Source organism: Nylanderia fulva, unplaced genomic scaffold (assembly GCF_048542155.1).
Source record: "Nylanderia fulva isolate GAGA-0341 unplaced genomic scaffold, ASM4854215v1 Scaffold44, whole genome shotgun sequence".
In the NCBI taxonomy this organism is placed as follows: Eukaryota; Metazoa; Arthropoda; class Insecta; order Hymenoptera; family Formicidae; genus Nylanderia; species Nylanderia fulva.
The window spans coordinates 1,005,595-1,028,563 of record NW_028190521.1 but is presented as its reverse complement, the minus strand read 5'-3'; the positions used below and the strand labels follow the sequence as shown (position 1 = coordinate 1,028,563).

Sequence of the window (22,969 nt, the reverse complement as noted above, 5' to 3'; positions counted from 1 at the left end):
GGTAAGGCTTATGGGATGTCAAGACTTGGCGGAAGAAGTGCCTGGCCGGACGAAGAGGGAACATCCTGCTAGTCCTGATCTACGTAGCTTCGTGAAGGGTGTGAAAGGACTCAGCTCGAGCAAGTCGTATAGCGTGAAGGACGAAACAAGCAGTGAGATTTCAAATACTTTGCTAATAATGTTAAAAATTGCGTTACTTTGGATCCGTCACCGACCTATCTTGTTGTTTCCAGATGACATTATGGCAGTTATAAAATTGGATAACCAAACCGTAGGACAGACTAGCTGGCGTCCATGTTCCCAACAAGCTTGGGACCAAAGGTGCGAATTGTATATTTAACTAATAATAATCATATTTATGGCAACGGCCAATTATCTCCTAAAATAGTGGTTCTATGAAAAAAAGTTGTAGAGCTCAAAATAAGACACTTTGACTTTGACCTAGGAGTCAAATTTAGAAGTCATTTCAAGGTCAACTTAATTTTTTTTAATGAAACCCCCTATTTTTCATTGCATTTAATGATCTTTATATTGTAATGTATATGTATCCACTTTTAGGTTTTCCATCGAACTAGATAAATCACGAGAGCTTGAAATAGGAATCTACTGGAAAGATTGGAGATCTCTGTGCGCGGTCAAGTTCTTACGTTTAGAGGAGTTTATCGATGACGTTCGACACGGCATGGCCTTACAGTTGGAACCACAGGGCCTCCTGTTCGCGGAGATCAAGTTCTTGAATCCAATGATATCGCGAAAGCCTAAGTTGCAGCGTCAACGGAAGATCTTTAAGCAACAGGTGAAGAATTTCCCAAGAGCGAATCAAATGAACATAAACGTCGCGACTTGGGGTAGACTACTCAAACGTTCGGCGCCTTCGTTGCACAATTCCAGAAGCTCGGAGAGTCCGCCAACAGGTAAGAGTCGGCAAATCTTGCCGAGAATATTCTTGCGAAAATACATGTACAGGGTAGTTTAAAAGTCCGGTAATGGTCAATTATCTCCAAAAGCAGTGGTCCTGTGAAAAAAGTATAACTTTCGTATTTTTGGAGCTAAATGGCCGTCGCCGGACTCTCGAATTATCCTGTAAATCGTCCGCAATTTCATTCGCAGGACCGCAACCCCTGCAACTAGTATTTGATACCTCGATAGAAGATAAGCCTGAGACTCCCGGCGAAGTGCCCGATCCGGAGAAAGGTGGATTGGGCGGCGCGCGGCCTTTAGGAATGTCAACAACGAGTAGTAGTAGTCCAACTCTGCCACGTCCTCCGGAACATCCTCCCCCACCGCCGCCGATTGTCGCGAAGAAACCTACACCTGCACCTACGCCGCCAATTAAACATACACCCAAATTAGATCAGGAGGTAAGCGTTCCTTATACATTTGTCTGTTTTTTATATACTCTTGTTATTATTTTTAAATCAAACTTGCTCAAACACACGTATGATACACGACAATATTTTTTGCTGTTTAGTGTATTTTATGTATTTATCAATCTCTGTTTCCAATGTAAAGATCTAAGAATGCTATTGTCACCAATTTTTTTATTATGTAATTTTTCTTATGTGTATGAAATTTAATTATATTCTACAATTATTTTACATATATTATATATTTGACATATAATTTTTTATATTTTTTATCACTCTACAATAAGAATATTAGTAATAAATATGTATTAGAGACAATCTCAAGGCTGGGAATCTTGGTTATGGGCCCAAATAGTTTACAAAATAAATGTATAGGTTGTTCAATATAATATTTAAAAAAATCATAATCTATGAATGCGTTTACACTATATATGTATCTTGATGCGGCATGTTATCAGATATATTATATATTTCTTCAATTATATAAATAGTAGTATTAGTTTATATATATAAATTTGTGCACTTGCTTCTGGAAAGAATATCCTTTAGTCATTACACATAATTTTTTTTTCATTAAGTGCAAATATACAGGCTTTCTGTTTCCTGGCAATTTATATCAATGACTTCACAAAGAAATGCAACTTTATTTTCTTGCATTATTCTGCCAGTTTCGAAAAAGCAACAATTTCCCTCCAAACTCCCTACGATGATAGTAGCCAGAATTTTAATACACATTTTAGCATCCAAATTATATTAGCTATATATAGTAATGCATGTGTACACTTGAGACAATTCTAGGGTAATTCTAAAGTTTATCGCGAGAGGTTTCGATCGAACATCAGTAAGCTAAGAAGGTAGTGATGTAGTTACAGAGTGCATTAAGGGAGTTTGATTTTCTGCACAACGAGGAGAAGGGGGGGCCTCAGGGCGCAATATTGAGGCCCCTCGTGACAGAGCCCCGCCCTGTGCTGATTGCACCACCCTCTCCACGCACACCCTCGCCTCAACCTGTGGTCGAGTTTCCTGAGGATGAGGTACATACCTCCACAAGTACACACAACATTGCTTTGCTTACCTTAATATGTGTGTTGCATGTAATGCACCGGAGAAGAAACGAATGTCTTATTTTATTTTCAATGCTTCTTCTATCTCAGTCTGTAGACAGGGTGTACCTCCCTGGGAAAAATCTTGAAAACCTGGTACATTTTCAGGGAAATATTTTACCTTGAAAAATCAGGGAATTTAATTTGGATTTAGGAAGTTAAAAAAAATTATCTATTTAATTTTATTGTTAAGAAATGTATGTCTAACACCATCTACAAATTGCATCTACAAATTTTCTTATTTTACTTGAAATTTTTAATGAAAATACCAGGAAGATCAAGAAATTCTCAGGGAATTTTTTTATACAAAAGTAGACACTCTGTTAGATTATTTCCATTTTTTATTTTTACACAATTATACTCTTGTATGTACACTAATCTTTACTAAACTTTCAGTTCATGTATACCTCTATGTGTATCTTCAATATTACCATTGATAATATTAATATTAATATTATTAATAATATTATTAATTAATATTAATATTAATATTATTATTAATATTATTATTAATAATATTATTAATTAATATTAATATTATTATATTCATTAATAATATTACATAATGTATATAGATATAATAATAAGTATAACAAAATTGATAACTCGTATGGAAAATTGAATAATTAAAATATTATTGCAATGTAACATACGCCATAATACTTGATGAAATACATCTCTGTATAAAGTGTCTTAATTTTATGACATACTAACACATGATTTTTTTTGTATGACATGTACATACAGGGACTGTTTAAACTATTTTAACTTTAACTTTAATAACGATGCGTTAAAACACATACATACATTTGTACATGCATTAAAAATATCTTTGTCTTTCAGGTATACGAACTGCCAATCAGACCCCTTCAGTATAGGGATAGTGCCTACGAGTCGAGAAGACACTCTCAGATCAACGGTATGACCTTGGAGAACTTCAGGCTGCTCTCTGTTCTCGGTCGCGGACATTTCGGCAAGGTGATACTGTCGCAGTACAGAAACACGGGAGAGTACTTCGCAATCAAAGCCTTGAAGAAAGGAGATATCATAGCTAGAGACGAAGTGGAGTCGTTGCTGTCTGAAAAGAGAATATTCGAAGTGGCGAACACAACGCGTCATCCTTTCCTCGTGAATTTATTCGCGTGCTTTCAAACTGAGGTATTATTATTATTATTTATTATGATTTTATAATATATATATATATATATATATATATATATATAATATAAATATAATTTATAATATATAAATTATATAATTATTATATAATTTATTATATATTATATAGGATAATATATTTTTTTCCAATATTTCTGATGTAAGACGAAAGATAGAATAAAAAAAATGATTTTTTTTTTATAGGCACATGTATGTTTTGTAATGGAATACGCGGCCGGTGGAGATCTTATGATGCATATACACGCCGATGTTTTCGGGGAGCCACGTGCCGTGTTTTATTCAGCTTGCGTTGTTCTGGGATTGCAATACTTGCACGAAAATCGCATTATTTACAGGTACATGCATTATTTATCAGTTAGCATTGTGACGTGTAGCAAATACTGCGGTGATACAAGGTGTATACTTTTGGAAAAAACCTTGCAAATTTGGAATTAGGGAATTTTGTTCCATCTTGAAAAATCCGGGAATTCTCGTGGAATTTAATTGCCATTCAAGGATTTTTTCAAAAATTGCCTCTGATAATCTTTTTTTATTTAGTACATAGCTTAAGAAATATATGTTTAACATATCTTTGCAATATTTAAGTTTTTATTAAAATTTTATGTGACTTTTTATTGACAATCTATTTTTAGTATCAAGATCTTATATAAGTATTATAGAAAATTGTTCAATTTTTTAATAGGTAATATTTAAATAAAAAATTAGTACTCCTTATTTATTTGATCAATAATTAAGTAATAATTTAATAAGCGAATAAATAATAATTTAGTTAAATTTGTATTTTATATTTTTGCATATATGTATGTATTTTGCATATATGCGTTTATTATTAATGTCCAAATTAATTTTATAATTAATTAATCAATATTAAATACTAGGAAAACTGTACTCTTGATAACTTTTTTTGTATCTATAGAAAACATTAAAAAGCGCATACAATAAAAAAACTTGTATTAAAAATCTGCATTAAAAAATTTTCTTAATTTACTTTGAGTTTTAAAAATCGGAATTTCTTACAAAATACTTTTTTACAATTTTTACAATATTTCTTTCGATTTTACAGAGACTTGAAATTGGACAATCTGCTCTTGGATACGGAAGGTTACGTTAAAATCGCAGATTTTGGCTTATGTAAAGAAGGCATGGGATTCGGAGACAGGACAGGCACTTTCTGCGGTACTCCTGAATTCTTAGCGCCTGAAGTCTTGACAGAGACCTCTTATACGCGAGCTGTAGATTGGTGGGGCCTTGGAGTCTTGATCTTTGAAATGCTTGTTGGAGAGGTAAAATTTTATTATTTGTAAAATATATTACATCTACGTTTCTCTTTCATCGCTCAGATAAAATACGAAATGAAACGTTTCAGTCTCCTTTCCCGGGTGACGACGAGGAAGAAGTGTTTGATTCCATCGTAAACGATGAAGTACGATATCCACGATTTCTTTCTTTGGAAGCGATAGCAATCATGAGAAGAGTAAGCATTCGAAAAAAATTTTTAACAGGGTGCATACTCCCTGGAAAAACCTGGAATTCTCGGGGAATTTTGTTCTACCTTAAAAAATCCTGGAATTATCATAGAATTTGACTTGAACTCAGGGAATTTAAAAAAATTGCCCCTTTGATTTTAAAATCTAGTTTTAAAGAATATAAAATTTATCTATAAAATATATATTAAAATATATTTTGTTATAATATAATACTATATTACATTATTATATTAAAAAAATACTTCATTTATGTTAAAAAATTATGTATAATTGTATAACATATAAAGCGACTTATATCTTTCCTTATAACATATAAACTTTTTTCAAAATTGTATTCTATAAGTATTATTTGAAATACTTTAATTTTACCTGGAATTTTGAACAAAAGTACCTGGAAAATCATGGAATCTTCAGGGAATTTATTTCTAAGATTTGCGTATATACCCGAATAATTTTTAAATCTTGTTTTAATACATTTCTAATCTATTCTATTATTATAGTTATTGAGAAAGAATCCAGACAGGAGATTAGGTAGCAGTGAAAGAGATGCAGAAGATGTCAAGAAACAAGCATTTTTCAGACATATTGCTTGGGATGATTTGCTTCTAAGGCGCGTAAAACCACCTTTTGTACCAGTAATTGTAAGTAATTGTTTTAATATTTTTGCATAAATGGAGTCCACATCAAATACATAGGATTTTAATGGTTTTTTTTCCATATATTACAGTTTATTTCCTGTTGAACAAAAGTTGTAATAGCCTGAAAGCTAAAATTTGGATGGTTACTAAGTTACAGCTAGTCAAACAACTCGTAGAGCCCAAGTTTTTCAATAACTTATCTAATATTTAGCTTTATTGAGCTTATTACATTTTTTGTTCAGCAGATCATAAACATAATAATATATGAGAAAAACAGCTGATCTTACCAAGCTTCAATTTTATATGATACGAGATTTTTTAATTTATATAAAATCCTGGATGAAATTGAATCAGCTGATTTTCTTACTTGTAACTTCTAACTTCTTTTACATCTTTTGTTCAGCAAATCATGCTACAACATATGAAAAAACAGCTAATTTCACTGAAAGCTAAAATCTTATGTATTTGATGCAAGATCCTTTGAATATGTAATATAATATCTCTTTGCATAAATTAAGTTTTAAAGTTCTTGGCTCACCATGTTAGAATTGTGACGTCAGATGCGAGAAAACACATTAAAAATTTTTAGATATTACTTTGAAATATTTTTTTATTTGAAAATAGTATCTAAGAATTTTTAGCATGTTTTCTCATCTTTGACGTCACAATCTAACATAAGAGAGATATAATTTTAAAATTCTATATTAAAAATATTTCTTTGTTATTAGCATTCGGTGGAAGATGTAAGTAATTTCGATGAAGAGTTTACATCCGAGAAGCCACAATTAACACCTCCGAAAGATCCTCGGCCTCTTAGTGATTTGGAGCAAGGCCTGTTCAAAGACTTTACTTACATGGCTGATTGGTGCTAGCCATTATGATTAATCGGCGCTGACGAAACTATCGGCATGTCGTATAATTGAAGAAAAGAAGTTTTACTACTACAAGATGAAATTTTTTGCGCAACTGCATTAGTGCGGTTTGTTTATATCTGAGCAATACATATACATATATACATATAAATCTCTCATCATGTATACATATATTTCTTATTTTTTAATACTATATTAACGATCGCAGTAGAACAGATTTACAAGAGAAATTTTTTTATCTTATCGAATCTCAGGTTTTCTCCATTATGAGTTACATACTTTTAATAGGTACATGATACTTGGAGTTTACAATCTCCAGTTTCATATTAAATAACACACACACACACACACACATATATATATATATATATATATATATATATATTTATGCGAATAGTTGATTGTTTACGATTATTCAGTTGACGAAATATTTAATAGTGCTGTCCATATTCGGGAATATCCGGTTACTATTTCGGATATTATTTGGATATTAGTATTCTTAAAACTGATCAAAAAATTATGTCATCAACTATGTCAAGTGAAGGAAAAAGCGATGAAGTCTACCAACTTTTTGACAAAGAATTTTTTTTCGCATGAAAAACAAATAAAAATTTTAGATTATATTTGCACATAAGTGATCTCTTCAAACACTATCCTGTCGCTAGTATTAAATATGTATCATTGTCCTTAGCGCGAAGAGATGTATTATTTTCAACATTTTGTTATCTATATATATATATATCTATCTATCTATCTATATATATATATATATATATATATATATATATATATATATATATATATATATATATACTATTATTATGTACAGTAACACACATGCAATTACTCGAAGATTTTATATATCTTTGTAGAGCTTTAAAAACGAAAAAAAATAATCATAAAAGGCAAACAATAATTAACACATTCATAGAGAAAACATAAAATAATAAATCAAAATGTAGCGAAACTTGCTCATGCTCATGTGATAAAGAATTGAAATCGAAATGGCGCTATATATATATATATGCAACATGATCATAATACAGATAACATTCATGCATCTTTTAATTATTATTAAGACTCTTTAGATCCTCGCCACGGCTATGTTAGATTATGACGTCAGAGAGAACGCATGCTGGAAATTCTTAGATGCCATTTTTAAACGAAAAGATATTTTGAAATGGCATCTAAGAATGTTTTTTCACTTCTGACGTCACAATTCCAACATGTCGACGAGGAACCAGGAGCCCTAATATATAAACTTATCGTATCCACTATTCATTATGATAATTGGAAATTAAATTGATTGACGTATAGCTAGTTTTGTGCAAGATTATGGTGACATTAGACAATATATAATGAGCTCTATGACATTGTGTGAAGCAGCACGTTTATGTCGCATATAAGAATCTTTTAACACGTATCCAATTATATATATTTGCTATATTTCGTTATTTTAGTTATGTACATTCATATTCTAGTTTATGAGATAAGATATAGTTTTACTAGTTCATATGTGCTAAATATATATTATGTATATATAAATATATAACCAAATATTTTGCGAAGATGATAATACTGGATAATATTTCTATATTTAATAGCTCGGCTATTGTGGTGTAGTATTATACGATCAATACTTTAATTAACTTTGCAATACAAGAAGATACTATTGTAAGACAAGTTCGTATTCTGATATATGAGCGTATATTTAAACGTCTTTTAAGATTTTGTTCTGATTTTCTAGAAAACGATTTGTGAAAATTATGCAACTATGTTGAAGTAGTTGTTTGTTAGATTTTACATTTTGTGAAAAAAGTTTGTAAATTAATTTTTCTTCTCTAAAATTGTTGCAACATTTTTCTTTCTTTTCATAGATGCTACACACATACGATAATTTTAATATTTAATAATTCTACATAAGAGATTTAATCGTTTCTAGAACTTTCATATATATACACACACATACATAAACACAATTTAAATGGAATCCATATACTTTTGCATGATGATTGGACGATTTTTAACATACAATATAATATAGAAAATTCCCTGGATATTAATGCGATAATTGTATATATAATTTTTTCAATTTGTCATTTATTTTTATCTTACAATATTGAATTACTCGGACCTTATAAAAATACAAATGACGAAAATGTGTTTCAAATGAAACTTGGTAGTTTTTATGCATACCGTGATACGATGTAACTTATTTAATTTTATTCAAAGATTACAATTTATTTTTTTTATTTTTATTAAACGCAATCGGAATGTTCCTTATTAAATTATATTATAAATTTATTCTATTAATATTACAAATATTATGGTTGTAGACAGATTGTTATGAAATCTACCAAATTTTGTTTGTTTACTATCTCTCATTTAAAATTAACAAGGCGTACATATATATAATTGTTAGAATGATTTGTGAAACTTTTTAATATCAAGAATTTTACGAAAATTAATTGTATCACTAGCGATAGATTCGAGAAACTCTCGAGATCTCTCTAGTTGCCTTACAGCAGTTATGTGAATTGATAACCACTTTTTGGTATCTATTTTATATATAATTATTATACAAAGGAAGGGTATGGTTCCAATCTTTATAGAAATATCGATGATCGATTTTGAATCATTATTATAAAACAGTGGCAGCTAAATCGTATGTGAAGTAACACAGGATCTTAAACGTGCCTGGTTTTTATACTATTATTATTACCATTATTATTGTATATATAAGTTTTAAGATTGCTAATCTTTTTACACGTGTATTATTATGGCACTTTGAAATAAGGAGTTTCACTAAAATTTACACATTATCAATAAAATGGAGAAAGGTGTAGGGCATGATTATAATTATCAAAGATACGTCACACGTGAGAGATTATTAGCCTAATTTTTGTAATACAATGGAAACAACTCTAAAAATTTACATTGAGATTAAGATTGTTTTTAAATTTCATAAAAGTGTGTAAGATCATCTAGATACCTATCAATACATATGTACATTATTTTTATATCTCGTAGCATTATACAAATATCAATTTTTTTTATACAGCTCTCAACTGCCCCAAAGTGTATGAAAATCTTATAAATAATTTCAGATGAAAATACTTTTACATCATGATAAAATATCCATTTGCATTTTATAGCGTAGATTAACATACGTTATAAGAAAACATCATCGTGTGAATAAATTACTTTTCACTGATATTATATATACATAAGCAGCTTTGCAGAAATTACATCATTTAAATGAACTTTGGAATAAATGTGTGGTTGAAAATGCGATGATTTAAAGACGCAGAATATGTACATATATACAAATATCATATGGTCTTTTTTTTTGTAGATAATTTTTACTTTTAATTCATAAGAATTTTTATTAGATTATTTCTTTACATATATTTTTTATATATACATAATATTTCGTAGCATTACTAGATATAAGTTTAACTATAAATTCTGTTTGCTGTATTTATCATTAATTTTATAACAAGCAAAGAAAAAATTATGTGCCTCGTATATTTTGTAGTGTCTAATTAATTAATACACGAGAGTACTACGACTAGATGGATTTTTTTTAAGAATTAATTTATTCTCAATGCATATATATTTGCAGTGGCAGCTTATTACACACATATCATTTTATTAAACAATTACATGCAATCCTTAGAAGTATTCTCAAAATCTGCATTATACGCGCGCATATATGTGAAAATTACTTTAAAAAAATAAAAACTAAATAATATTTTTTTCATCTACTTTTTATTTACACCCTCTTTTATCGTCACATTTAGTTGTTTATTACACAATAAACATGAGAATTATATATATTTTCTATAATATATATATTCCTTGTGTTTCTCAGAGAAAAAGAGAAAAACCTTAAGAAAATGTAATTAATTCGTATATGACATTATCACAATTAAGAAAGCACAGTAATACAATAAGCATATGACAGTAATACATATTATGTCAAAATTCAATATTGCATATAGAAAAAGTATCATAATATCTCCAGACTGGAATCTGTATTCGAAGATTCTACAGCTGGACCGGAATTTTGATCCTTTGTTTCATGAACTATAGTTTTTGCCAATTCATATAAATGCGACGTATTTCTTCGGATTTCCGTCTCCAAGTTATATTTCTTCTCTTCTCTTTCCTTCAACTGCTTAGTTGCTTCTGGAGTGGCCGGTTTTACAAGACCAGCACTTATTGTATATAAAACGCTGCTACTATCCTCAGATTTTAATACAAATGTCAATCTGTGGGATATAAATTTAAGTAAGTGTGTGGATAGAGTTACATTATAATTATAAAATATAATTATACATTAAATTAATAAAATAAAATAATAAATATACAATTAAATTAATAAATTATATGTACCAAATTAATAAATATATACTATAAAAATACAATAGGTAACTATATATATAGGTAACTATATATATGTATATTTTAAGGTATAATGTATTTTTATAGTATATATTTATTAATTTGGTACATATAATTTATTAATTTAATTGTATATTTATTATTTTATTTTATTATTTTATTTAACATATATATAGGTAACTATATATATGTATATTTTAAGGTATAATGTATTTTTATAGTATATATTTATTATACATATAAATATCCATTAAAATATAATATATATATATATATATAAAAATACATTATACCTTAAAATATACATTAGAATTATAAAAAAATAAAATCCTAGAATTTATACCGTTCATTTTGCAATGTCTGTTGCATCTTCTCAATCTTATCGATGGTTATATTATACTTGGTTGGCCAAGGTATATAGATTTCTAGCGGAGAGTGCTCCCTTTTTCTCACCTCGAAGTAGAACAAATCAAGTTCCTCCTTATACTTATATTTGACATCCCAGAATCTTTTCGCTTTAAAACATTGTAGCAATAAATTGCACATCAATTTACAACTGAATTACATATATATGCTCCAAACTTGTATACAATACCTTCGCACAATTCAATGTAAACGTAAAAAGCAGTGCTTGTTTTCACAGGATCATTGCAGCCGAGTTTGCACAAGTGATAATACTGTAAGTATGCAACAAAATTATAAAACAAGCATTTTTACATCCTTATACAACTTAGATTTTTGTTTCTTTTTTTGGTTATTTGAATAAAGTACAGTTCTTACTCACACTAGGATGACATATATCGTACATTTTTTCATAAGGGTAAAATTTCGTCTCTCGTTGTATAAAAATAATTTTTTTTTTAACATTTACGTCGCTTCATCGCGACTCCAAGAAATGCATAAACTGTCAGCTGTCACTCTTGTGACGTCACAAAATCACCGTGATTCCATCTAACTTTCAAAGCATATACTAGAAATGAAAATTATCCAAAGAGTACAATTAATTATCTTCAGAGTTCAAGAATAATTTTCTAGAATCACGTAAAGATGTCTCTGCATAAAAGAATAGATATGCTAGATGTACTATAATTTTAAATGTTAAAAAAATATTTAAATATATATAAAGAGAAAGAAATTAATCTTGTTGTGTTTTGTATATTACTTTGTTGATTTATTTTAATTTTCATATATAGTCAATAAAACATATTTTACAATATTTTTGAAATATAATGTATTTATTGTTTACATATTACAATATTACGAAAATAAGATATATAAATAATACATCTGGTCAGATAATAATTTATTCCTGTATACTTAATTGTGATATATAATTATTAACACTTTTTATTGATAAATGTGCATTAAACAATTGTCTTCTTAATGTAATCATTTAATACCTTGTTAATAATCATATAATAAATAACACATTGTTACAAGAATCTATAGTTTACAGGATGTTAATGTGAACAGTATAATATATTCTATGACAAAGTTGTGAAGGCAAAGTTACAAAATGCATATCTCAAATGAAAACTATAAAGAACATGAAAAATTATAAAGATTTGCTACATGAATTTTAAATCCATTTTTTAAATTTATATACCTTACTACAATAGATAAGCGTATTCAAATATATCAAGTATTCCCTCCTTCCTTAGGTTAAATTCTGCGCGACTATAAAAAAATATATTTTTATATATAGATATAAATACATAAAATGTATTCCTATATTTATGTATGTAAAACATATTTTAAATCAAATTTATATTATACGTCAATTTAGCTTAAAAATAAGAATGAATACCATTAAGAATACCAAAATGCTAAGCTTAACATAACGAGAATTTATCGATACAAATTATCTACTTAAATATAAAAAATACACTTAACTTAACTTATTAAAGAAAACATCAAATAAATATCACTGATGAAATTTTGCAAGAATAAACTACATCTACAAAACAGACAATAATCTTTCAGAGGCATATTGTGTCGCATCATAATTTATCAAAACATAATCGGACATGTGAGATCTAGAAAAGCCAAGAAATGTTTCCAGGATCGTCCTTTATTCATAATAAACTTTTCGCACGCATAGATCCTCATTTCAGATGTTGGGACGAATAAAAAAATCGTCCAAAGTATATTAAACAGCACACATATTCCGAAGACGTTCAGAGAACATCCTGAGGATATCCTCTGAATATCCTCTGAATATCTTTCGGATATATTGTGCTATTAGGGATCGCTGAGGTTCTCGAGGCTCCTCAAAATCTCTTCCTATAAGTCCGTTTATGCATACGAATGATCATGCAGGCGATGCGACGGTCAGGAATTACAGCTGCGCGGATCCTCGCCAAGCAGAGTCGAAGCCGCACGCCGTGTCCGAGTCCGAGTCGTTTTGCTGAACGTTGCCGGACGCGCTGATGGAGCCGATGGATGTCGTGGACGTAGGTCGACGCTGAATAGCCCGGTTCGGTCGGCTGACCTTGCCCTGCAGTAACGGGGTGGTCGGCTGACTGGTGGCCTGTTGCTGCTCCTGCGACGAACCGAAGTCCTGCGGTCGTCTGCTCTTGCGTTTCTTGATGGGTCCGTACTTTGGTGGTGGCATCAGTTTCTGGTCCAGCTTGAGAAATGAAGAGAAGACATGTGATATAATAATAATTTATAAATATTGCGCATTTAAAAAATCAAAAGAGAGCATAAATATTAATTTGTTTATTAATCAGTCAATATATAATTATGAAAGCGTACCCCTCTATTTTTATCCCTAATATATATGTTGTAATATATATACTATATTTTGTGGAAAAAGATAACCCCACAGAATTCTTGTGGAAATTGAATTTGGTGGAATTGACTAGATTTTTATATATTTTTTATATATTGTAGCTTGTGACCTGCTGAACAAAAGATATAATATAGTTTCATAGTTTGAGTAGCTGTAAATTAGAATTTAGCTTTACATTTATTATATCTTTTGCTCAGCAGATCATAAGCTACATCATACGAGAAAACCAGCTGATCTTACCAAGATTTAATATTATATAGGATTAAGGTGAGGTTTTTGAACCTGTATGAAATCTTAGATTTCGCGTTACACCAGTTCATTCAAAGATAATACTCGACTTTTCTACATTTTCACAAGAACAGAGTAATCTATTCAAATCTTGTAAAAAAATTCTCTGATTTTTCAGGTATTTTCGTTTAAAATTTTATAAAAGCCCCCTCACAATCATTTTTCTGAGAAATTGGGTTTCAGAATTAGCTGGTTTTTTTATATATTGCAGTTTCTGACCTGAACAAAAGATGCAATAACTTCAGCGCTAAATAATGAACAGTTTTGAATTAGAGGCCAGTCAAACAACTCGCAAAGCCTAAATTTTTCGTGTCTGACTAACTATAAACTAGTAACAGTAACTATCTATTATTTAGTTTTAAACCTATTACTTTTCTTGATCAGCCGTTCATAAACTATAACATATGAGAAAAACAGCCAATTCCACCAAAATCCAATTTCCATAAGGATTGCGCGCGGGATCCTTTCTATATCAATCAGAGAAACTTTTCCACCGGAGAGAAGCCCAAATTTTTCGTGTTTGACTAACTGTGAATTGGTAATTAACTTCTGTTATTTAGTTTTAAACTCATTAAATTTCTTGTTCAGCAGATTATAAACTATAATGTATATGAGGAAAACAGCCAATTCCACCCAAATCCAATTTCCATAAGAATTGTGAGCGGGGTCATCTTTCTATATCAATCAGAGAAACTTCTCCACCGGATAGATTATATATTATTATCCCGAGAGACACGTTAAAGAACCCAGGAAAATGATATACCTGAACGTTATCTGCGGATCCCCACGACTTGTGGATCTTCTCGTTGTTGCTGCTAGCCGTACTGCTGGTTGCCACACCCAGGAACTGGCTGAAGGCTTCCGTCGTACGTTTCACGCGAACGTTCAACGAGCCAATTCGTAGGAAACCAAGATCTTTCTCTGTATATATTCAATAAATCGTTCTATTACGGCGCTCAAGGGCTTTTCTCTCCCGCTAAACTCTTCACCTTAGTAAATACATAACTTTGCGGAAGAAGCCGACAGGGTGAAAGGAAGAGAGACGTATTTCTGATCATTTTTAACTTTGCTCTACGTTAATTCTACTATAAAATGATTGTTAGAAGCTAATAATTATGCAATTAATAAGCAGAATTACTCAAGTTACAGGTTTGACGAAAAGAAGATTAAATAAATACTATGTGTTAATATATAATCTATTAGCTTGTCTCATACGCCAAGTTAGTCTTTACTAAATTTCTTACCTGCATGCTTTTTCCTTGCTTTTATCTCTGAAATAAAATAGAAAATCATTTGAAACTGCGATCTCGTACGTAGCAAGAAATTGGGAGATTGATAAGTAAGAATAAAATAGAGAAAGAAAAAACTACTTTTTTTAGTATACTTTGTGTGTTAGAAGAGATATATTATATTTAATTATATTTGATAAATTTAAAATAGAAGCGAGATTATATAATTTATGTTAATAAAACAAATCTGCAATTAAAAATTAATCGTGTCGTAACAAAGGAGTTATTTTGTATAATTAATGATGTGATCCGCGCTATTATATAATATGTTAGGTATAGGAAGATAAGAGAGAGAGAGAGAGGAAAACTCTCTCCCCTATACATAAAGAAATTAATATATACGGTTAAATAAGTTAGTATAAAAAAATTGGAACCTATTTTCCCTTTCGAGAATTATTATAACATCCTGTCATTGTTACTAAGTGTAATAATTATAATTCCGTGTGTGCGAATGAAACCGACAAAAGTGATGCTGAGAATCAAACTGGAGTGAGACACACGTGTGTTTCTCATGCTTGAGTGCGTATACATGCTTTATTTACGTACAATAACGCTATCGCACAAGAACAATAACAAATAATAGCAACGGTGTGTGATGTGAAACAAAGTATCTTATATAACAAATAAATCGCAAAAGGTTCCGAAAGGGAGTCTTATTATCACTTGTAATTGAAAATACATCGTTATGTTTTCTTTTTTTTCGTCACTCGCTAAAAAAAATGTAAGTTTGAAGATTAATTTCGCTTCACATACACATGTATTGCCAGTTATACATAACATTATTTATCTACGACGCCAGAAACTTGATGTACAACTGCCACTCTTTGACGATTCGCGCAAAAATGTTATATTGCCTCCGATTAATATTGAGTTATATATATATATTAAATAGTAAAGATACTTAAAGAAATTTTACACTAAGAAATTGATTAGTAATAGTTGCCAAATGCATTCAATTAAATATTTCACAATTATATGTGCGTTATTTAATTTAATAATATTAAATATTTATCTTGATTCAATTATAAACGAATTTAGCTTATAATTGAATCAATTAAATATTTTAGTTACAGTTATTAAATATTTAATACCCGATTTGATGATTGTATAGTCAAATATTCGATAAGTGCTCGATTACATTAAACTCAACTTTATCAGATATTCATTACCTGTCACTAGGAGAAACTTATTACAGTTTTTATATGATAAAATATGTAAAATATAAATGTTCAAATATATAACTAATATATATAAATATAGAAATATTTTATGAGTAGCTTTTAACCAATTACCAAATCTAGAACAAATTGTCTTTAAATATTTTATAATAATTACCAAATCTGTTTTATCAAATCTATCTAAGTTTTTATAGTATCAAAATTTAGTAACAGTCATTAAAGTTTAATTAAACAAACCAAATTTATAATCTACACATTAAAAAATTTAGATTCTCTGAATTGAATACGTTATTAACTTCAATAACATTATTGTAACATGTATTTATTCAATCATTTAGCAGTTATTACCAAACCTAATTTCAGTAATACCTAAAAAGAAAAAAAATGTATTTCATACAAGACGATACAATTAATTATAGTACTATTAAAATAACCACGTCAAAGCTAAACGTTTTAACACATTTCAGACACATTTAGCGTGACAAAATAATGGAAGACGAAGACTCCTTACAAAATACCAGAAGCGAGACGAACAGATTCGTTTATTCAAACCTACTTTTTTCTTTATTTTTTTTAATCAAAAAAAATATTTTTTAATTAAAAAAAATTTTAAATTTTGGCGAACAACATCCTCGAACATATCTGACAGTTCGCGCAGGGAGAGGCCCGTGGAAACTTCAAGATACTCACGTCAGAGAGGTGTGCATGTGTGCGTGCAGAGAAAAGTGACAGTCATACGTTACTCTAAGAGGTGCGCCTACGTACTTTAATCTGGCGACACAAGCGCTTTACTACTTTAGCGGAGATGCGCTTCTGAACTTGCCTGAGCGTAGCGGCAGCAGTAATCCCTACAACAGAAGAATACTTCCAGAAACCCCGAAGTACTCACCCTAGGAGAGCCCGTTAACACCATTTCCATTCCGGCGAATTCATATGTGTGTATATATGCATATACTATATATATATAGATATAATGTGCAACGCGTTCATACATTTTCCCGACCCGGTGTCTACGTACCTTAAATCTAAAGCGACAGAAAGGTATCCTAGAAATCCCGAGGGAGCAGTATTGTCGGTCGCAGTATTGTCGCATGCTGCTGAGAGTTAATTATATAATATACTGAGAGATAGAGAGAGAAACACGAAGGTGTGCTGAGATAGACGTGCAAAGCATTTTTTTTAGTATGCAGCAGAAGTTACAACGAAAAAGTTATAAAAGTAGTCTATCTATCTATTATTAATCAATCCGTCTAAATCGGTGTATTAGCTCACAAGTACAAATACTAATGCGATATCATGCGATTTTCTTATACGGTGTGTTTCAGAAAGAATTATCAGGATTCTAGGACACATTTTAAACAAAATTGTTAATATAAATATGGTTATAAAAATAGCGTGTTCAATTTTAAAAATAAATACATTTATTAATTTAGTAGAAACATAGTCTATTCAATAATTATATTAAATTGTAAGTTTATAATAAATTTGGATAATTAATAATAATTTAAATTGATTATTAATTATTTTGGCATAAGTGAATATAAATCATTTTAATTACACTTGAAATAAAAAATTTCAACTAATACACGACTTATCAAACATGATCTAATGTTTACATTTGTAACAGAAAACGAGAAAAATTTAAGTTAATTGTTTCACAGAATTTGATTATATTAAGTTAATAAATATTCGTTCTTAAGATTGAACACGCTGCAAATATTGGCAAAAAATTAAGAATAAATTAATATTATACTTGATAATTAATAATTTATCAGAAAAATATATTATGTGACTATTCGATTAGCAATCAAAACAAAAATTATTTGATTATTCGAATAATTAGTGATCAAAATCGAAAATTATACTTGGTTATTCGATTAGTCAGTAATTAAATTTGAAAATTACTTGATTATTCGATTAATCAGTAATCAAAATCGAGTTATTAGATTACTCGATTAATCAATAATTAAAGTTGAAAGTTATTTGACTACTCGATTAACAATAAGTAATCAAAATCGAAAGTTACTTGATTACTCGATCGATCAGTAATGAAAGTCGAAAATTACTTAATTACTATCATCTGACAGATGACAACTTTGAAAAAAAGAGTACTGTCAAAGACAAACTGTATTTTTAGGAGCACGTAAAAAATAAAAAATACTTGATATTCTCATAAAAAAGGTCCAATTCAACTAATTTTACTGGAGAAATATTTCATTAATTCCCTTTTTTCTGTGTGTATTGTTTTACGTTTGATAAATTATTAGTTAATTAAATAATCAAGAAATCTGATCTGACTCTCAGTGATGAAAAGTTATTGAAAAATTTTTGATTACTACAGTAATCAAATAATTTTCGACTTGTTTTACTGATTAATCGAGTAATCAAATAATTTTCAATTTTAATTACCGATTAATTAAGAGTAATCAAATATTCTGACTTTTATTTCTGATTAATCGAATAATCAAATAATTTTTGACTTTATTGATTATTCACGTTATCCTTAAAGCTGAAAATATTCCTAATTGTAAGAATAATCAATAATGCCGATTCCTGACACGCTATAATCTTTCTAACCGTCAACAATAGAACACCTATTTATATAAACTTTTTTGTTAAAAATTATGTGTGCAATCGTGTCCTGAAATGCTGAATACACCCTGTATAAGATTAAAAGCGGAATAGCCATCAGCTGATCGTGCCGGAGCGTGACAGGAGGCGAATGCCGCAAAACACGAGCGTGGAGAGAGAGAAAGAGAGAGAAACGCTGAACAATGATCGACACGGGATATACGGGGCGGAAAGCAACGGAATTCTGACGGGACACACTTACAAGGCGGCGTAAATTACAGGTATATTACTTCGAGAGCGTAATTGGTTCTCCGCGAGCGGAGTTCGAGGCGCACTCTCGTGGAAAGAGAGAGAAACGGAGAATTCCTTTAAAACACCTTTTTCTTTTTCTCTCTTCCAGGCGACGATTATGTCTTTTGTTTTCAAACTACTTGTTATGCAAACTACTCTTTCTTCGTTGCAGCCTGCATATGTATATCCGCGCAGGACGAAAAGTATATCTCTCAATCGTTAATAAGTGAAAAGAAAGAAGAATTCGATGTGTTCCCAGGAATTAACTTTGATGCAATTTCGTCGCAAATTGGAAGATGTGGGAAAGGAACTAACGCGCGAATAATTTACAAAACTTTCTAGTGAAATCTTCCTTTTCCGTCAATATATTCTCTTCAATTAAATTGGCGCGTTATCACTGATAAGCAGTGGAAGAATTAATTAATAACCCATACAGCACAAAATATTATAAACGTTTTTAAAAAATATTTCTAAATATTTTTATAAAATATTGCATAAAAACATTTTAAAATAGCTTTAGGAATATTTTAAAATATTTTTAAAACTTTTTTTGTGATAACATTTTTTAGAATATTTAAAAAAACTTTTAAAAATATTTTTAAAAATGTTCTTCTTTATCGCTCAGATAATATTTTCCTTAATATTTAATACCTATTTTTTAAATATTAGTTTAAATCTATATTCAAAAATATTTCTGAAAATATTTTTTAAACATGAAAAAGCGGATATAGAAACATTTTAAAAATATTTTGTGCTGTATGGGAATGGCCTTATTCATATTTTAATTTTAAATATTTTATTTTATATTAGTTTCAATTATATTTTAATTTCAATTTTATTTTTATTTTAATTATTTAATGATATTTTAAAAATGCTTCTTAGATAATATAAAATAAATTCACAGCAATTTATTTGATTAAAAAACTATCCGAGTCTTGTTCATTTTTTTGTGAATTTACCATATCTTAAAAATCTTATGGATGCGTTAATCAATCACATTTTCATTGATTCAGTTTAAGAGAATAAATTGACTATTTTCTCTTAAATAAACGAGATAAAAGATCGATGGATAGATGAGCGTTTTTATAAAGCGGGGAAGATCGATATGATACAAAATTGGATTAATATTCTAAATACGATTTTACGGTATTCGAGAAGATGCCGCTAATTCGCAACACGAATTTGTAGACGTTAATCTATCATAGATGAGATTACGAGGACCATCTGAAAATCCGCGCGCGAAAGAATTTAACCCTCTATGAATTATTTACAAAAGTTGCTTCACGTTCCCCTAAGTAGCGCGTTTTCTTTCTTAGAGGAAAAAAGAGTGAGAAAGGGAGAAATAGAGTGTACTCACTGTGGAACGTGTCCTGGCTGACTGCTGCCTCCTGCGAGACCAGATATTGTCTGGCTTTTCTACCACTGTAGTCACGTATGTCCTGATTCGCGCCTGTAAATATATTTTCAAAAAATATGTTGAAAAATGTACAAAATGTTATGCTCATGATGCGCTTTTCTGCCTTCTATATCTCGTTCTTTTCAATAAAATCAGTGTCATTGATCAAAATGATTTCTGTTAATATATATAGCATACTCTGAACAGTGAAAAAACCACTGAAAAAATTAGTAATGTTTTAAAACGTATTTTGTAATATAAAATTATATAATAAAAAATAAAATTAATTTATATTATATAATTTTAATATATTTTATTAAAAAATATTAAATTTGATCAAGAATCTTGTTAATTTTTATTTGTATATATATATGTGCACACACATTTTAATTTTATTTTTCTAATAAATTAGTAAAAAAATATTTTATTTTTCTTTTAATTATAATATTACTCATATTAATTCTTAATTTTTTGTCTTATAATATAAATAAAATTAATTCAATATATTTTGTTAAAGAAATATACCTGTTTAAACTTTATCAAAAATCTTGTTAATTTTTTTGTAATACATATTTTAATTTATTTTGCTTTTAATTATATTTATCTTTAATGTATTCAATGATATTAAAATCTATCTTATCATATTATAATATATGAGATAAAAACTTAGAAAAAAAGTTAATAAGTTTAAGATCAAAAATACCTAGTTGAAGTTAAAAATTAATACATTTTAAATTAACTATAAACTAAGTTAAAAGTTATTAACTTTTAAATTAATTAACTAATTATTAACCCAACCCTGCTATCATTTAATCCGTTAAACGAACCAAAGGAGTCTGAATGTTTTCGTTGATCAGTGAAATCTTGTCGCTGCTTTAATTAGTGCCATTTTCACTGATTCGATTTAAAAGAACGAGAAAAGGAGAAACTCTCGCGTAAACACATGTATACATATACTCACCGTACACTTGAACCAAAAGATTAAATATATTCTCATGTCCGAATTGCATGGCGATATGCAGCGGCGTGTAGCCCTAAAAAAACAAGACATAAATTCACAGTTTAAAAAAATTATTATTATTTTTTTTAAATATATTCGTCTTCGCATAAGAGACCTAACACACAATTGTCGATCGTTTAAAGAATAATAAACGTATCTCTTCCGCATCTTTCCGCCGCGCTAAGCGCACATAACAGATCGACGCGGCGTTTAAATTATATTAATTAACGTTCTCGTATAATATGTATACCAGGGTATACGAGGAGAGCGTGTATCGATAATTGGCCGAATTAAAAGGCCAACAATACCCATGTCAGATTCGACCGGCGTGTAACCGGCGTATCACGCGAACGCAATGTTCGCATCTTTTCACGTTGTTGACGCAAGGTGCGCGTTATTTAATACATTACCGAACATATATGTATAATGTACGTGTATACGCGTTCGGTTTAATGAATAATTTATCTCTAATTGCCTCTCTACATACATATGCGCGGGATTATGTGTGTGTCCGCCGCCCGTTTCCGGCGTCTTCTGGTATATACAAAAAGGATACGCCAATCTTTCGTCCGCTGGAAGGAAATCGTAATAAGGTGGATGAAAAAAAGGAAAAGGAAAAAAAATAATAGGCCACATCGCACGCATATCACACCTTCGCGGCATGGGCGTCCGCAGAGAAGGCAAAAGGGGGCATTTGACCCCCTTTAGAATCATAAAAAAAATTATTTTTGCATATTTAATGTATAAAAAATTAATAAAAATAAAAATATTATCTGTCTTAGATCTCGGGCATAGGCGTCCGCAAAAGGGGGCAAGAGGGGGCATTTGACTCCCTTTAGAATCATAAAAAAAATTATTTTTGTATATTTAATATATAAAAAATAAATAAAAATAAAAATATTAAATTTAAAAAATTAAGTAAGAACAAAAAATTTTAATTATGCTCCTTCCCCCTGAAAAAAATCCTGCGGACGCCCATGCTTCGCAGTGAGATTGCGTATCTTATTACGATTTGCTCGAATGCGAAAGATGAAGGAGGGAAAGATAGAAAAGCACTTATATGAGAGAGGGAGGGAAGGAATTAGCGGAATAGAATGTGTTCTGTTGCA

General features: G+C 29.7%; 3 protein-coding genes across 5 annotated transcripts in view; 1 reads left to right on the top strand and 2 right to left on the bottom strand.

Moving 5' to 3' along the window:
* Positions 1-10,404, top strand: part of Pkn (serine/threonine-protein kinase N) — a 59,387-nt gene extending 48,983 nt beyond the window's left edge. For 2 of the 3 annotated variants that reach the window (XM_029301057.2, XM_029301047.2), the window contains exons 8-18: positions 2-152; positions 234-321; positions 559-914; positions 1,111-1,361; positions 2,234-2,401; positions 3,314-3,628; positions 3,833-3,984; positions 4,713-4,932; positions 5,016-5,123; positions 5,637-5,777; positions 6,503-10,404. In XM_029301057.2, the coding sequence (XP_029156890.2) occupies positions 2-152; positions 234-321; positions 559-914; positions 1,111-1,361; positions 2,234-2,401; positions 3,314-3,628; positions 3,833-3,984; positions 4,713-4,932; positions 5,016-5,123; positions 5,637-5,777; positions 6,503-6,646 (2,094 nt within the window). In that variant the 3' untranslated portion in view covers positions 6,647-10,404. The remainder of the gene's footprint in view (position 1; positions 153-233; positions 322-558; positions 915-1,110; positions 1,362-2,233; positions 2,402-3,313; positions 3,629-3,832; positions 3,985-4,712; positions 4,933-5,015; positions 5,124-5,636; positions 5,778-6,502) is intronic. The other variant, XM_029301064.2, reaches the window with a different exon arrangement.
* Positions 10,263-11,987, bottom strand: LOC114929515 (uncharacterized). The gene is made up of 4 exons (XM_029301087.1): positions 11,838-11,987; positions 11,649-11,730; positions 11,397-11,568; positions 10,263-10,920 (listed from the first exon to the last, which is right to left on the bottom strand). The coding sequence occupies exons 1-4, from the start codon at positions 11,859-11,861 to the stop codon at positions 10,659-10,661; spliced, it is 540 nt and encodes a 179-aa protein (XP_029156920.1). The 5' UTR covers positions 11,862-11,987; the 3' UTR covers positions 10,263-10,658.
* Positions 11,988-12,322: 335 nt separating this feature from the next.
* The window catches only part of sowah (ankyrin repeat domain family member sosondowah), a 164,852-nt gene continuing 154,205 nt past the window's right edge, over positions 12,323-22,969 (bottom strand). The window contains exons 10-14 of the mRNA XM_085486485.1: positions 21,822-21,894; positions 20,822-20,914; positions 15,380-15,406; positions 14,899-15,056; positions 12,323-13,682 (exon numbers count right to left, since the gene is read on the bottom strand). Of these exons, the coding sequence (XP_085342611.1) occupies positions 13,392-13,682; positions 14,899-15,056; positions 15,380-15,406; positions 20,822-20,914; positions 21,822-21,894 (642 nt within the window). The 3' untranslated portion in view covers positions 12,323-13,391. The remainder of the gene's footprint in view (positions 13,683-14,898; positions 15,057-15,379; positions 15,407-20,821; positions 20,915-21,821; positions 21,895-22,969) is intronic.

What these genes read in the sequence shown, in the direction of transcription:
- LOC114929515 (XM_029301087.1), bottom strand. Translation starts at nt 11,861, where the DNA reads ATGTACGATATATGTCATCCTAGT. An exon ending in ACGATATATGTCATCCTAGT is followed by an intron (nt 11,731 to 11,837) that starts GTGAGTAAGAAC and finishes GCATACTTACAG; the next exon opens with TATTATCACTTGTGCAAACT. An exon ending in CAGACATTGCAAAATGAACG is followed by an intron (nt 10,921 to 11,396) that starts GTATAAATTCTA and finishes TATATCCCACAG; the next exon opens with ATTGACATTTGTATTAAAAT.